General features: G+C 42.8%; 1 protein-coding gene across 2 annotated transcripts in view; it reads right to left on the bottom strand.

Annotated features, from left to right (window-relative positions):
• The window catches only part of LOC147882532 (P-loop containing nucleoside triphosphate hydrolases superfamily protein), a 125,382-nt gene that overhangs the window by 81,670 nt on the left and 28,532 nt on the right, over positions 1–15,180 (bottom strand). Inside the window, exons 4-11 of one of the 2 annotated variants that reach the window (XM_087400408.1) lie at positions 12,021–12,082; positions 11,624–11,820; positions 10,523–10,632; positions 10,300–10,378; positions 4,754–4,795; positions 4,539–4,658; positions 4,166–4,228; positions 3,896–4,061 (exon numbers count right to left, since the gene is read on the bottom strand). In XM_087400408.1, the coding sequence (XP_087256534.1) occupies positions 3,896–4,061; positions 4,166–4,228; positions 4,539–4,658; positions 4,754–4,795; positions 10,300–10,378; positions 10,523–10,632; positions 11,624–11,820; positions 12,021–12,082 (839 nt within the window). The remainder of the gene's footprint in view (positions 1–3,895; positions 4,062–4,165; positions 4,229–4,538; positions 4,659–4,753; positions 4,796–10,299; positions 10,379–10,522; positions 10,633–11,623; positions 11,821–12,020; positions 12,083–15,180) is intronic. The other variant, XM_087400409.1, reaches the window with a different exon arrangement.

Raw genomic sequence — 15,180 nt, forward strand, 5'->3', positions numbered from 1 at the left:
CACCGAGAGAGGGGGATTTCCTTCTTTTGTTTCACGGTTGGTAATGCCAGGAGATTTCAGCTGAGCAGTAGAGGTTGGGTTCCCTCCAGAGCCCCCCATTGGGATAGCTTCTTCATCACCGCAGATTTGCGTAGGAATTTCTAGAGGAGGCTCTGGAAATCCCTCAGAAATACAAAGATTACTCTTTTCTTTTGGCTTTCTATTCATGGAGGGATTGCAGTGAACCTGTGGAGATCACGATTTGGGGCTGATCCCACTTCCCCTCGTTGTCATTTTGCAGAGGAGTCAGTGCGACATTGCCTTTGGGACTGCAATCAAGCGAGGATTATTTGGAAAGGAGTTGCTCGGATACTCAGCATTTTTTATACTTCCCCTTTCTTCATGACTTGGGGCTTGGTCGCATGGTTATCCCTTACTGGGCCCCAGGTGTTTTATGAGGGTGAGCCTTCTTCTTGGGCACTCTCGATCCGCCGATAAGTGATAGAGCCCTGCTCTCTTCAAGAGGTACCACATACTCCTTTCAGAGCTTCACATGTTTCAGTGGACACCTCTTGGGAGATTTTGGCTAGCATTTCCTCTTGGCACATTTGGAGAGCCAGATGCACAGAGGCCTTGGATGGCACCTAGATACACCCATCACAGGTGTTCACGGGTATTTGGAGTGACACGGTTCACACTTTGATAGCCATATGGGCTAACATGTAGGGCTGTTCACGGGCAGCCTCTTCTAGGAGGACTGTATTTCTTCGAGTTTGGAGGAGTTCTCCCTTTTTCTCCGAGGGTGCTACCGGATTGAGATGGCACTATCAGCCCCAATCCTTTCTTTTTGGCTCTTGAGCTTTTCATGCATTGCATGGTGTATCCCGTATTCCCGTATGGAGCTTGCTCTAACGGTTTTCTTTAATACTTAATAGAAGTTTCTTTTTTGGAAAAAAAAAAAGAAAGCATTTGAGACAGTACCACACAAAAAACTATGGGGAGAGACTAGAAAACCGTCATTGTTTAGACCCGGGATATGTCCCACGGGAGTCACGGTGGCTTTGGTCTTGCATCGAGCCTCGTGCAAGAGACCGAGACGCACGGCACCCCTTGACGGGCACCAGCGTCCCATCACCAGCTATGCACCAGCCAGGGGGACATGACATACGGAGGATTCCGCTCCGCTCCACCAGTCCTTTTCTTTTCATTGTTACATCCAGATGTATTTGATTATGTATGATCAGACTTAGGATTCAGCATGGGTGATGATGCTCATTTCAGTAGCTCCACCCTTACTGTGATTTGTATCAGGTTTTCTTTCAGTCTCATAGAACCATCGGTCTTCCGAAGACTCTAATAAAATTTCTTTCTTTCTTTCTTTTTGGAATCCAAAGAAGTTGCATACAGACTTTACGTGAAGGTATTAGCTGAGTTGGCACAGCCACTTGTAGATGGATCCGGTTCCAAGGAAAAGGTCATCATAAGCAACGATATGGGTGTCAAGCAAGGATGTCCCCTTATCACCAACTCTCTTTGATCTCTTCATAAATGAACTGGAACACTGGATGACAAAAAACAGCAAAGAAGGAGTCCAGCTGGCTGGTTATGCATTTCTATTACTAATATATGCGATGATGTGGTTTTCTTCGCTAAAGACAAGAGTGATATGCAAGCACACTTTTATGCTTTGAGTAATTTCTGCCAATACTAAAAAACACAGTTCAACATATCCAAACCCAAAGTCATGGTGATTGGATCACGAAACAAACAGGACAGAATTTGGAAACAGTCACTTCATAAAAATACCTAAGGCTGGTTTTACATACAATTACAAATGGAATGCATGTGTGGAATGGAGAATTTTGGGAGGTTTAGCACTGTACAGCTTACAAAATAAATGCAGACACTTGCAAATAGAATGCGTGTGTGGAATGGAGAATTTTGGGACATTTAAAAGCATTGTGCAGCTTCCAAAATAAATACACTTGTGGAATTGGGAGATGAGAAAATTCTTATATACTATGCTTGTGGTTCTCTATTGATGCCCAGCTTGGGCACCAGTGCTTTCCAGAAAGAAAAAAGAAACAAAATAAAGTCTACTAACGTCCCCTGGAGACCAAAAGGTCTATGGGACAGCAAGAAACCCTCTAGTACATCTGCTTTAGGGAGGGCACATGGCAGCTCCCAAGGAGTGCAAAGAGCAACCCACATTATTTAGAGTACCTACATGATAGTCTGGAAGAATAAACAGCCATACATCAGTTTAAGACTGAGAGTCTTTTGGTTTTGATTTAAACTCTCTGATTAGTGCTACGCCTTCACGGTAAAATGCCCATTCTCCATCCTTTCTGGCATCCCTGACTTTAGCTAATTCAGTTGCCTTGATCTTGAGTTGAGCTTGTGTAAGCTCCTCTGCTATCCATACTTTGGTGCCCTTCAACTTGTAAGATTGTCGAAGAAGCTTGATCCGCATATCTTTTCACTTCAGTGTAAGGATTGCATGGCCTTTATAGTGCAAAATAGAAGCTGGCCTGGAGTTGTCATCATCCCACTCATCATCATCCACCCATTCAATGTTGGGCAAGCTTGCTTTGATCTTTGTCAATATTTCACTATATGTGTCCTCCTCTTTGTACCAATCTTCTGGGAGTCCCCCTATTCTAATCTTCAACGCACGATCACATCTAGCTTCGTGTTCTTTAATCTCTGCTTGAATATCAGACTTACTTGCTTTGGTGTCCACTTCCACAACCACTTCCTTCTTCGCAGTTTGTACTTCAGTGTGAAAAAGATCTTTGACTATAGAGATAGCTGGGAGGTAGGGGGGGAATCCTTACAAGATTTTACAGCCTCATCAATTACTGCCTACTTACCACGCCCTTCCAGAATGTGAAGTCGTGCCTTTACTTCTGCCAGTTCCAATCGTAGCTCTCTCACTGCCTGCTGCAAATAAAAGATCTGATCCTGTTGCCCAAAGATGGGTCGTTTTGAGCCTTCTTGTTGGTAATTCCGTGCATATGGAGAGGGTGTCATGGCTGCAACTGTAGAGTACCGAGTCCTAAAGGATGTTGGAGGAGTTGAGGGGGACTTGGAGGAGAGGGTAGGCCAGTCCATAGTTGGCTGTCTGTTGAACCCCCTCGCTTAACCTAACCCCGGGGTTGGGTTGGGGGTTTAGTCCAACTCGGGGTTAGGGTTACTTTGGCTATTTCTAACGGGTACGGAGGGAGAGGTGCAGACGGAGAGGTACGGGCTGCTGCTGGCGGACTGTACGGTACGGGCTGCTGCTAACGGCTGTACATGCGGGGGGAGAGGTACAGAGGTACGGGCGACGGGCTGTGGTACGGAGGGATGGGCAACGGGTTGTACTGTGGTACGGACGATGCGCTGTAGTACGGACGACGGAGGTACTACGGAGCATATTGGAAAAGAATAGAGACAGTCCACAAACACTTTATCATAGGAGATCTGGTAAAGGCACAGGCATTATACCCTAGCTGAAACAAGTGTGATCCCACTAGAGGGAGAAGCACTCTGCCAATATCTGAGATACCTTGACAAGGTTAAGAAGATGGATGCATACCTGACTAGAGGCTCCACCCTTTCAGCTCATTGTAACAGGCTTCTTTCAATCTCAAAGACCCTCCAGTCTTTCGAAAACTTTCAATAAATTCTCTCTCTCTCTCTCTCTCTCTCTCTCTCTCACACACACACACACACACACATTTCAATGCTTTGAAATAACATCCTAGCAAGCCATCTGTTCAGAGTTTGAGTCCCCAATATTAGATCACCCCTTGCATTTTTTGCATGTGTTTCTAAACAGAAAGTCACCAATAAATCTGTAATGTTTCTAAAACAGAAAGTCACAATACAATCTTTAATCCTTCTAAACAATGAAGTCGCAAATAATCTTTACCGGTCTCTGCAATCCCAATGACATCTCTTTGTTGAAGACCGATTGGTATGGCTGCCATTTGAATTGGAGAAGGCTTTTTGTAACCAGCTTTATACACAGCTTTAAGTAACTCTGCACTGAGGTTTCCCTCCTCCCAGTTTCGCATTGGCCGTGGAATTCGGGACCCCTAGTAAGAGAGTTGCAACCAAATCAAATACACCTTCTTAAAATATCCATATCCAACCCAACAAAGTCCATATTGTAGACCACAATTTGTCTATATAATATTACCTTATAGGATATATTAAAATCCTCTCGGAAAATTCGCCAGTCTCTTTCTGTCATCTCCTCAATCTAACCAAACATGCAATAAAATATGTTTAGTAATTTCTTCTAGACTGAAGCCCATCCATATTCTCACAAATACCACACTATTGATAGAGCCGACGAATCTTGTTCCGATAACAATGAAGTAACCCCCAAAACAAGCGTGCATATTTAAAAACAAGATGGTTTAAAGAAAACATAAAGTTATTCTAATTCTCTGACCATGTACAAATAGGGTAAATCAACATACCACACGAATTGAAAAATACGCATTGCTGACTTGTTATTTTTTAATGCAATACCATCGGCTCATGTTGCAAATCACATAAAACACTACCTTTTTCTCTGACCAATGACGATCTACTCGCATATCAAAGGTATCATATACATTGGCTGCTGCATCTTTCTGCTTTTGAGCTTCAGCTTCTTCTGGCTTTTCTTCTACTCCCTCTCTCTCCTGCACATACAGCAATAAACAATCATCCCAAGAGAAGCGTTGGCCCTCGGTCTCTACAAACAAAAACGAGTAGGAACACGTGAAGTGACATATACCCGTATTTGGGCCCGTAAGTCTTTCTCATTCTTTGCTGCAAGCTGCAGGATTTACCATACAGACTGAATAAGCCCTTGATGTTTTTGGTCAATACAAAAAAAAACAGCAGCTCTACTTGATAAGGACTGCAATGACATATGGAAAGTATTACACTTAAACTCAATATAGTGACGTCACCCTGAACAGAAAGCCTCTCTCTCTCTCTCTCTCTCTCTCTCTCTCTTTCAGCAAGGGCCTTGGTGAGCCTTTGCTTCAAAGGTGTGGATGATAATCGGGATCTTGAAAATGAACAAAACGGACTACAAATTTCACACTTCAAAGCTTGCATTTTTCACAGCAGTTTTCTAGATCCCCGTATTCCTCAGAGGTGCCTCCAATTCTTTTTGCATCCTTGGTGAGAATGCTTCCACCTTACCTTCTTGTAGTTTGGAGAGAGAGAGAGAGATGATGGTGATCACAACTTTATTGTCCTTGGAGCTCAAACATGGTTCATAAGACCCACAAGAACATTACAATCTTGTTCCAGAATATTACTCTGAGTGCAACACAGCTTCTGTTTTTTATGTAAGATTTCAACAAGAAATTGAAATCTTACAAAACTGCTGCCAGCTTGTGCTGGTCTTATCTCATACATTTTCTTCATGGGTGGTCTTCATTCCTTCTTACTCCATCTGAGTTTGTGATATTTGAAAAAATACTTGCCATTGCCTTAGTCATAGTCAACTTTACAAGACCTTGGGCTTGTTTTGATCCTCCACCTCAACACCTCCACATAGAAGATATTTGCTCGTAGACTTTACTACTACTCTATTCAAACCTTGAGTCAAGCATATAAGGAGTGGTCTCTAGACCCAGACCAAGGGAGAACATTGTTGTGGATTTCATTACCGGTATACCTAAGACTCATGCTTTGGACTATAGTAGATTCTTTCAATAAACAGGCACACTTTCTAAGGAAGAACTGGAAGCTCTTGAAGGAGCCCATCTCTTTATTTGATATATTCTTATAGATGATGGCTTCCAAAGTCCGTTGCAACTGACAAGACAGAAAGTTTACCAACAACTTTGGCAAGCCTTATTTGAAAGCTCGGGCACGACGACTTCATTCTCCGTCCCAGCACATAGAATCGTCTCCAACAGAAAGCCATATGGAAAAATGAACCATTAACTGTGTTCCCCCTTTCGTGGAAACATTTGCCTTGAGGGTAAATTTCCCTCCACAAGCCTCCTCGCCAAGAACGTTAAAGGTGGCACTGCAACAAATACCATCATTCCAAGAAGTATGCAAGCAGACCTACAAAGAAGTCTATGCTAACATAAAACTTCCTTAAAAACAAAGAATGCACACGTTCAAGAGAGCTCCTCTACTTTCTAATTCCCCACCAGAAGGTAGTCATAGGTGTTGACTTTCTAAAAATCTAACCTTGCATGCTCTATCCATAGAAACAAGAGTGTCTATTTTAACCTGTTAGGGTAACCATTCAAAAAGTGATTGTGGAAAAGGGTCACTGGTCCGACGATGCCATTGGCTTGAAAATTGTTTCCAAAGTAACTGATTAAATTTCGACAACATATAGTAATAGCAAAATCTGTTTCATGTGATCTAGCAAATTAATTTACAAGTCTCATTTGTAAATAGTTCATATTTTTGTTGCTTCACATAACATATGACATATTCTAATGAAACGTTTTTTAATTGTTGGTCCTTCTGAAACCTTGAAATATTTTTTGGTCAAAACAATTTCTTCATTTCTAAAATTAAGTCAATTTGAAATTCGACATCGTGTCGAATGTTCACTATTGTTGCCATTGCAATCATCTAAGTTGCCATTCCCTTGATTTTCGGCTTGAAAAGCTATTTACCAACCACAAAATTAAACAAATAGGTGAGAAGAAAAAACGGAGGTATAAGTTATTAAACAAAAAGTTTCCACTATATGGGCTCAAAAGGTTTTCCCCATATGCACAACATAGCTCTATTTATTTGATTAAAAAGCTAAGATAAAAATCAATATTTAGTTAGAGAAGGGGGGATAACTCCAATTGTCTTTCATACTCTCTTGGCCTTCGGTTTCATGGTCAACTTTCTTTTGAGAAAAGAAAGAAAGAAAGATTTATTAACGTCTATAGAAGACCAATGTCATATGAGAGAATATATCATGTTTAACTACACCCATATAGGGAAATGTCTCGTATACCTCTATGATATGTAGCAAAGAGAAATCATAAAAACACTGCTAAAGATAGTGTATCCTAAGACTGCAGGATGTAAAGAGCCCCTAATGTCTCTCAAACATGTTTGCAATCTGCATTGTCGTCCTCTCATCTACTCCACTAGTCTCTCTCGAGGACGTCAAGAGCAATCTGCCATCTCGTGCCCGGGTGAGATGGCATGGATAACCTCAGCCCAGGATCAGCTAGGAGCAACACAAGCTGTGAGTGGGCCTAGCTAGTCCCAACTAGAGTCCTTGTGTCATTGGGACATGTAAACTACTCGGTGCTTTCTATCAATTGAGACAACGGATTTTGCAGAGGCGTTTGAATGAAATGATTGCGAGTTGCCAAACACATATACTTGAACTTAAGAATTTGCAATTAAGCTGGAATTAAGACTTATATAGCTTAAACACAAAGTGACATCATTGGAAATTGCAATATGATTGAGGGGCCAAGACGCCCCCCCCCCCCCTTATCCAGGCTCACTTTATTCTTGAAAATGGAGATACAAGACCAAGGTGCAATGCACCTTCCAAACTGATGAACTCAGTGAAAGCCTAGGACCTAGATACAAGACTCAAGAGCATATGTACAAGATAGACAACAAAAAGGAGGACTCCAAGCTCAGGTTTCAACTCTTGGCTTGCCCAATCCACAAGGAAGAAGCCTGCAACAAACACCACTTACATCCAACATTAGAGGCAAGCACTAGTTTCTAGAAAGATAGTAGAAACAACATGAAATAGTGCTGTAAATGAGATAAACTTGACAATATAGGCTCCCTTCGTGACTTGACCCTTTTGTAGATGAAGTCCTTGATGCCTCTAAAGCTACCTTGGGTGAGGAGAGTGTGGAAAATGGGGTTGGAATGAGAACAGCTTACAAAAACAGCATGTAGGCTAGAGAGAGAAAGCCTTTATGGAGTGATAGCTGTAGAGAGAGAGTGCCAATGCTGATCCCAAGGGAGGGGATGTAAGAGAGGAGCTGCTGCTGTTCCAGAGGTGCACAGAAAGGCAGATTTCTGCAAGGGGAATGGGCTGGAACAGTAGAGAGAGAAATTCTGCAATAGAGAGAGAAAGACTGCAGCACGAGAGAGAAAGGGGTTGTGGCTGCTCCAGGCTAGGAGAAGAAGAGAGGATGCTGCTGCTGTTCCAGAAGAGCTGAGAGGGGGCAGATTTCTGGAGAGGAGGGGCTGGAACTGTAGAGAGAGAATGTGCTGTTATAGAGAGAGAAAGTGCTGCTTAGGTGAGAGAATGGCCTGGGGAGAAGCTGGCTGCACCCAAGGAGCTGGAGAGGTTCTGCTGCATCATCCAAAAGGAGGGAGAAGAAAAGTGACGAATTTTCATGTAGGGAATGAAGGGGAGAGGCCTTCTTTTATAGGCTCAGCCCCCCCCCCAGGGCTTAGAGTGGAAGGTGGACACTTGTCCCAGATTTTTAGTGGGCTGCAGTCCCAAAGAGAACAGCCCACAACCTGCCCCAAATCTACCAGATTTGGGGCCAGACACTTGGCCTGCATGCCCTGCCACTTGCCATGCATGCTGCCACATGTGTGGGACAGGTGGACTGACCTGCCAGCTCAGATTCCATGTGGCAGTCTGCCACGTGTCAGCTGCCACGTGTCACTCCCAAAAACCCTAAAATTTCAAAGTTGTCAGAATTGAATTCTGATCGCACCCACGGGTTCCTAACAGCTTGGACTATCTATTGACGTACTCTAAGGTCATAATTGAGCCATACTGAGCTCATTTGTTTGTCGTCTTATCTTGTATCTCCATTACTCTTTGGCATGCTGCCAGGCCCACACCCAAAGCTCAGGGAACATTCTCTTGAATGGTTCCTAGGTCAGTATGCAATTTGTGCATTTGATTTGTGGTTTCCAAATGTCCATCTCAAAGAGAGGCCATCACTCTTGTGGGTCACTAATGCCCATAACCCCAAGCAAGGGGGTCCACCCTCAAATGCCAGACCTAGTCTCCATTGTCGGTAACTGAACAGTAGGAAAACATTTCATTTCTTAATAAGCATACTATTGAAAAACAAAAAAAAATAGTACCAAGCAAGTGGATACATGTTGAAGCAGGATGACATTCCCTCCATCTTTCATTCAGTTGTCCTCAACTGAAATGCTTCCTCATAAGCATCCAGGTGGGGTGTGGTTTCCAGATGTCCCTCTCAAAGAGAGGCCATCACTCTTGTGGGTCACTAATATTAGCCCATAACCCCAAGCAAGGGGGTCCACCCTCAAATGCTAGACCTCATTTCTTAATAAGCATACTATTGAAAAACAAAAAAAAATAGTACCAAGCAAGTGGATACATGTTCAAGCAGGATGACTGGACATGTCCCAGATCTGCCTGTGTCATCCCTCGTTTCGCTCGGTGCATTTCACCCAAGGGGGCACCGTGAAGCAGCCCGAAACTGCAGGAAGAGAGAGAGAGAGAGAGAGAGAGAGAGAGAGAGAGAGAGAGAGAGGACTTACAATAAAAATCTTATCTAGTTTTCTACCCTCCTGAAGTTTTTCGTAAGGGGGGATATTATTCTTCGTTAAATCTATTGTTCATATCTAATTCAGTAGGTAGTTTGATAGCTTATGCTTATCCTTTCAATTTGGGATCTAACTGTTGCAACTTATCAAGCTCACTCTGGGCCTATGTATGGATGTAAAAGAGAGCAACATTGAAGAATGCAGGACAGGAGAGTATACTTGGCAATGGACAAAGGATAACTAAATAGAAAAAACCTTGTGTTATAACCCTTGAAAATTAAAAACCTACTTGGCAAAGTTTCATTGAAGCAGTGAGGGAAATATTCAAGGAGTATGTAGTGTACCTGAAGTACCATGGTGGCACAAACTCATTCATGAGGGTAAAGCCATTAACAATTATTTACCCCCTTGGGTGGTCAAGCATACACATAAGAATTCTTCGTGTGTTGCTCATGCACATATAATCTTTAAAAAAAACAAAGAAGAAAGCTTGATGATTAACCTTCAAATGCATGTTCATAGGGTACCATACAGACAAAGGGCCACAAGATCTAGGCAGATAATCCTCAACAAAGATGTCAGACTTGCAAGAGACAATAGGACCTTTACAGCAACAAGTTTCCTAAATTTGAAATTATACATTAAATTTTTTCAAAGGGCATCAGTATATGGAATCCCACAAATTGAGAATCATTGAGAAAATGAAGGTAAAGCAAAGAGAAGAGGTAGGTAAGAAGGCAGCTGCCTATGCATTATTTTCAAGGCAACAAAGGATAAACATAAAAAATGCTCTTTGGAAAACTGTAGACGAAGTAGAGACAAGATTCCCACAAAACAACACACCTTTTTCTGTTCTCTCCTATCCATTCCTGCACGAAACCCTCGTCCAAAGAGAAGTTGTGCTTCATGAGGATTTTGATACCTGCAAAGCAAAATGACAAAATCAATGAAACTTACCACAGCATTTAACCTAACCTTGACTGACCAATAGTAAACGTGTAAACTACTTCTTTCGCTAATACAAACTCTCCATTCAATAATCACCTCAAGGCATAGAAAAACTTACAAAATATTCATATCACGTGAAGTGTCTTCAGTGTTCTCCCAATCAAAAGAGAACCTGAACTTCTCACTAGGTTTGACAACCCGTTTCTTCGGCTTCTTTGCTCCAAGATACTGCAATTCATACAATCAAACACTAGTTGGCAGGCTGCGAGCTCATGACAAAAGATAAATACTCTACAGCACAAAAGCTGCTGCTGCAATATTGAGTTACTAAAAATAAACTGCCTTGGTTTTTCAAAATTGAAAAGTGCAAAATATTGTGGTCGACTATCATGCATGGTCCGCTTTTTCTCTTAACTTTGAGTTTGAGCATGCTCAAAAATTACCTTTTCTCTCTCTTGCTCGCCTCTAAATATCATTTACAAGCTATTGATCAACACAGTCAAAGATGGGCTGATGAGGCAAGCATATTGAACTTATGTCACAAACTAAATTGTTTCAGATAATAATATTTATGAATCTGTTATAAAATCCCTACCAAAACTTAAGAAGTAGTTCCTAATTGCACCTTGCACATTCGAAGAAGATAGTTCTTATGACCACACAACATGAATTGAAAACTTATGGCATGCGATTGGAGGAAATTGGGAGCTTCAAATGGGACAAGGTGTTCTAACACATGGTCTAGGTAGGGCACAGTGTTCATGCCAACGGAATGCATTTTGGGTAAGATGAACCTATCACCAACTCTGCTAATGCTGAGCTCATATATAGGGATGACTAGACATGCAGATGGGGGTATATCCTCTGGCTTAGAGACTTGAGTGTCCCCTTGTGGTGTCCAATAGTGTATTGGCAACTCTCTCCCAAGGATAGGGGTGGTTCTAGGGACAATGCCTCGGAGCTGAGTTTCATCTCAACGTCTCTAAATAGGCAAGCCTTAGTTGTGGAGGTTATGTCTGTGAGGAGAACACAGATAATTTCAAAATTACAACCCTTATCTTAAGTTATGTGATATTTCTTCTTGGGGGTTATCATCTTTATCCATTTGCCACCACTGCTCCCCTTAGGACATCTTGACACTAGTACCAAGTCTGTGTAATGATCAGTGACTTATTTCCTTGCTTTCTGCATATTTTCTCACATCAGATCCAAAGCTTACTTGTTCCTTTATGGCCTCAAGCTCCTTCTCCCTCTCTCTTTGAGCTTGTTTCTCTGCCCTTTCCTGCTCTCTGTTCTTCACCTCCTCTTCCCTTTCTCGTTCCCTACGCTCTCGATCACGCTCACGCTCCCGTTCACGATCACGTTCCCTTGATTCACGTTCATGTTCTCGATCTTTTTCATGCTGTCGTTCTCGTTCTAACAAAAAAGGAAAAACACCGATGAAAACAAGCCCTAAGCATGTAAAGGGAACATAGCCATCCGATTATTTGTTCAAAACAACAAAAATGCTTTGGTGTCACATTTAACAATGATACATAGCAACCAAATACAAAATGTTGACACACAAGATGAATATCAACCAACTTAAATGCACTACACTAACATTTATAACTGACCTTCCTGTAGCTTGTGACTACTCTCTGCTGCCACAGCAAGTTGTTTGCGCTGATCTTCAAGCCTAAATATAAGATCACACGACAAAGAGTAAGATTTGACAATAGGCAATATCATCATCACAACCCCCACCCAGTTTGACATACCAAGCTTTAGGCTTCAAGAAACTTGCATCATACCAACTTTAAAATTAAAAGACTTTCAGAAAAGTGAAATCAAGCTGGAAGAAATAAGAATTAAGTGCAAAAATTTGCATGAAAAACTCGGAGGTGCCTAATAGCTTCTTCATCCCTAGGGTTAAAGAAGCAAAGTGTGATGTGATGTTCCACAAAGCTGTGCTACACGCAGGTAGAGGTGTGCCATCATTATTTGATACGAAGGAAATGAAACGATCATGGTACACTGTCAGTCAGGCAACCTATGTGTGTTGTGTTACCTATACCATCTCTCTATGGACCCAAGAGAACATACAGCTGCCAGGTGTGACGTGCCTGTGCTTCTAAAGCAACATTAGCTCCAGTGACATGTTGAACCCCTAATGGTCCTTGCAAAACATCTAGTAGCTGCTAGCCTCCTAGATATACCAATATGAAACCCTTTGGTCAAATGAAGAGAGATCATGCTCATATGGATGATAACTGAGATGGTAAATGTGCTTGTCAAGAAGGTGCCATGTACATGTGTAGGCTGCTGCTTGCTACAGCCTCACAATTGGTTATCCACCTGGAAATTTTAACTTCTGTTCCACAATTTGGGAGGAAGGGAAGCAATTTCCAACGATATAGATGCCTACAATGATAAGCCAAAAGGCGACGAGTTGGCATGCAAGCAAACGGAATAGTTCTGCATGAATTTTGTCAGCAATGGTTGGAGATCTCACACCAGGTTATGGACCAAAGTACGTGATACTGATCACCCGTATGAGCAACTAATAGTCACAGGTGATTATTTGTTTGAATTGACAATTTTTTCTGCAATTTCATGAAGATTTTGTAGCAACAAATCACTTTGAGAGCTTTTAGAGAGCTTCCTTCTTTTTTCCAGAGAAAAGGAACTTCTTTTAATGCTGTGAAAAACCAAAACCATACAAATCAGCAAGACCAGAAAGTGCTGACCATGGGAAATAGAGCAAGACAGAACTTGTAACCGGCCTTCAGTTTCCTAAAGGGGGCAGTAGACCATAACTTGCATTGCATATTCATTATTCACAGCCTCATTGCATCATTTCCAACCACTTAACTTAAACAACACCACTTAGAAAACAATTTGAGAAATAACTGGATGGAGGCTAGAGTGCCCCTACTCAATGAAACTAAGTACAAGACACCACACTAGCCCCAAACACTTGGCACCCCTTCCAGTATTTATTTATTTCTTTAGGAATGAAATTGGTACATACAACAAGGGCTCTCCCTTGTGCTCTGCCCCACAGGCAATTCCACTGCCCAAGCCAAACCTTGGCTATAACCTGCATTCCATCCTAGTGCACACACTAGCACCCAAGTGCCAAGGCAAAGCTAAGGCATTCACCATTTGTCCATGACCAATTGTAAAAGTATCCAAGCATTCCACAAAGACTGTAACCAACTGGTAATGACCAGGCATCCAAACACTTCCCAAAAATCTCCAAATGCAATCACATGAAAAGGATAGCGACAAGAGAACTCAAACCAGCTTCAACTGACTTCAATCCAGCTCCGAAACACCTCTAGAAGCAACACATCCCGTGTAGTGGCTAGCGGGAGGAACTGGCAGCTAGGAGAAGGGAAGGAAGAGAGAGATAACGGGCTGGAATCAGAGAGAAAGAAAGAGCAGGAGAATCACGGGCAGAAGAGAGAAGGTGAGAGCTAGCAAAGAGCGTTGGGGAGTCTAAATGGGCCGTACAACCAGCCAAAACAGCCTTGGGCTGTGTGAAAACGGTCTGTACAGCAATAACCACACCTTGGGATGCATACTAACTGATCCGTACAGCAGGCCCGTTCCGTACAGCAGCGATGAATGCTCCGTACAATCAGCCTTGGGATGCGCACCTCTTCTGTACAGCCAGCAATTAAGACCTTGGGAGTCGTGCAGCAGCCTGTACACTTGCAGCCAGCCTCGATCTACGTGCAAAGCAGTCATAAAAGCCTGTACAGCTAATCTTGGGAAGCATATGTCCTCCCATCACCAAACTGCAGCGGGCAATCCAAAAGTTCCAAGTTGTGATGTTGGACACTGTCTCCATACACTATCCTTTGGAGAAGGCGTAGGACGCACGCGGTATGGAGGCACCATACCATATGCCTGGCCTTGAATACGATAAGCTTGAGAGGTTGGATTGATCCAGAAAGCATGGCCCCCCTCTGTAAGCCACACGACCATCCCTGGTGTGAAGTCTCAATGGATCCGCTGCGTGCTGGCCACAATCCTAAAAGCTATTGACCAAATCCTCTGCTCCCTAGGCATCCCCAGAGATAGTGGGGTATTGTCTCTAGCACTCTATCTCTGCAACAGTGGCAGCTACCATTCACCAGCATCTACTTCAACCAGGGGCTGCCCCATGAGCCATCATCTAGAAGAAGTATTATATCTTCTATGGTCTTAGGCTGGCCCAGAGACATGACCAAAAGTGAGAGATAACCTCAAGGGTGACTTTACGCCCAACCCAATGATACTCCCTCGAGAGGGTCCGAGCTACCTCCTCAAGCTACAAGTGGCAGCCAATGCAGGTCATATATGAGAAAAAGGTCACCTCCTCCACTTTGTTTATGTGTCCTACTCGAGTAGGAGGCTCTGGCCACATATACAGCCCGCATTGGCCAAGTAACACAACCCCAAGGCTCCTAAAACCCAGACCAGCAAAACAAGCACAAAGAAACAACCATGGAATCAACAAAGATAGGTGCAAGCTAGCTCACCACCCAACCATGACATAGTTCTGAACAGATTCTCTCATCTTAGGCCAATAGAAAGTATGCTTCACCAGAGACATTGTTCTGTGTACCCCTAGATGTCCTGCACTAGGTGCATCATGGCACTCCCAGAGAATCTTGGATCTAAGATCTGACACGTTTGGTACACAAATCTTTTCATTTTGGAACCGCAATCCATTCCGAATCATGCACTGACTCCTGCCGATCCTAAGTAGCGCAATCCCTGAGTCTTGATCAACCATGGAGCTGA

The sequence above is a fragment of the Dipteris shenzhenensis genome, chromosome 29 (assembly GCF_047967505.1).
Source record: "Dipteris shenzhenensis isolate YYH24624 ecotype China chromosome 29, Dip_SZ_1.0, whole genome shotgun sequence".
NCBI classification, from domain to species: Eukaryota; Viridiplantae; Streptophyta; class Polypodiopsida; order Gleicheniales; family Dipteridaceae; genus Dipteris; species Dipteris shenzhenensis.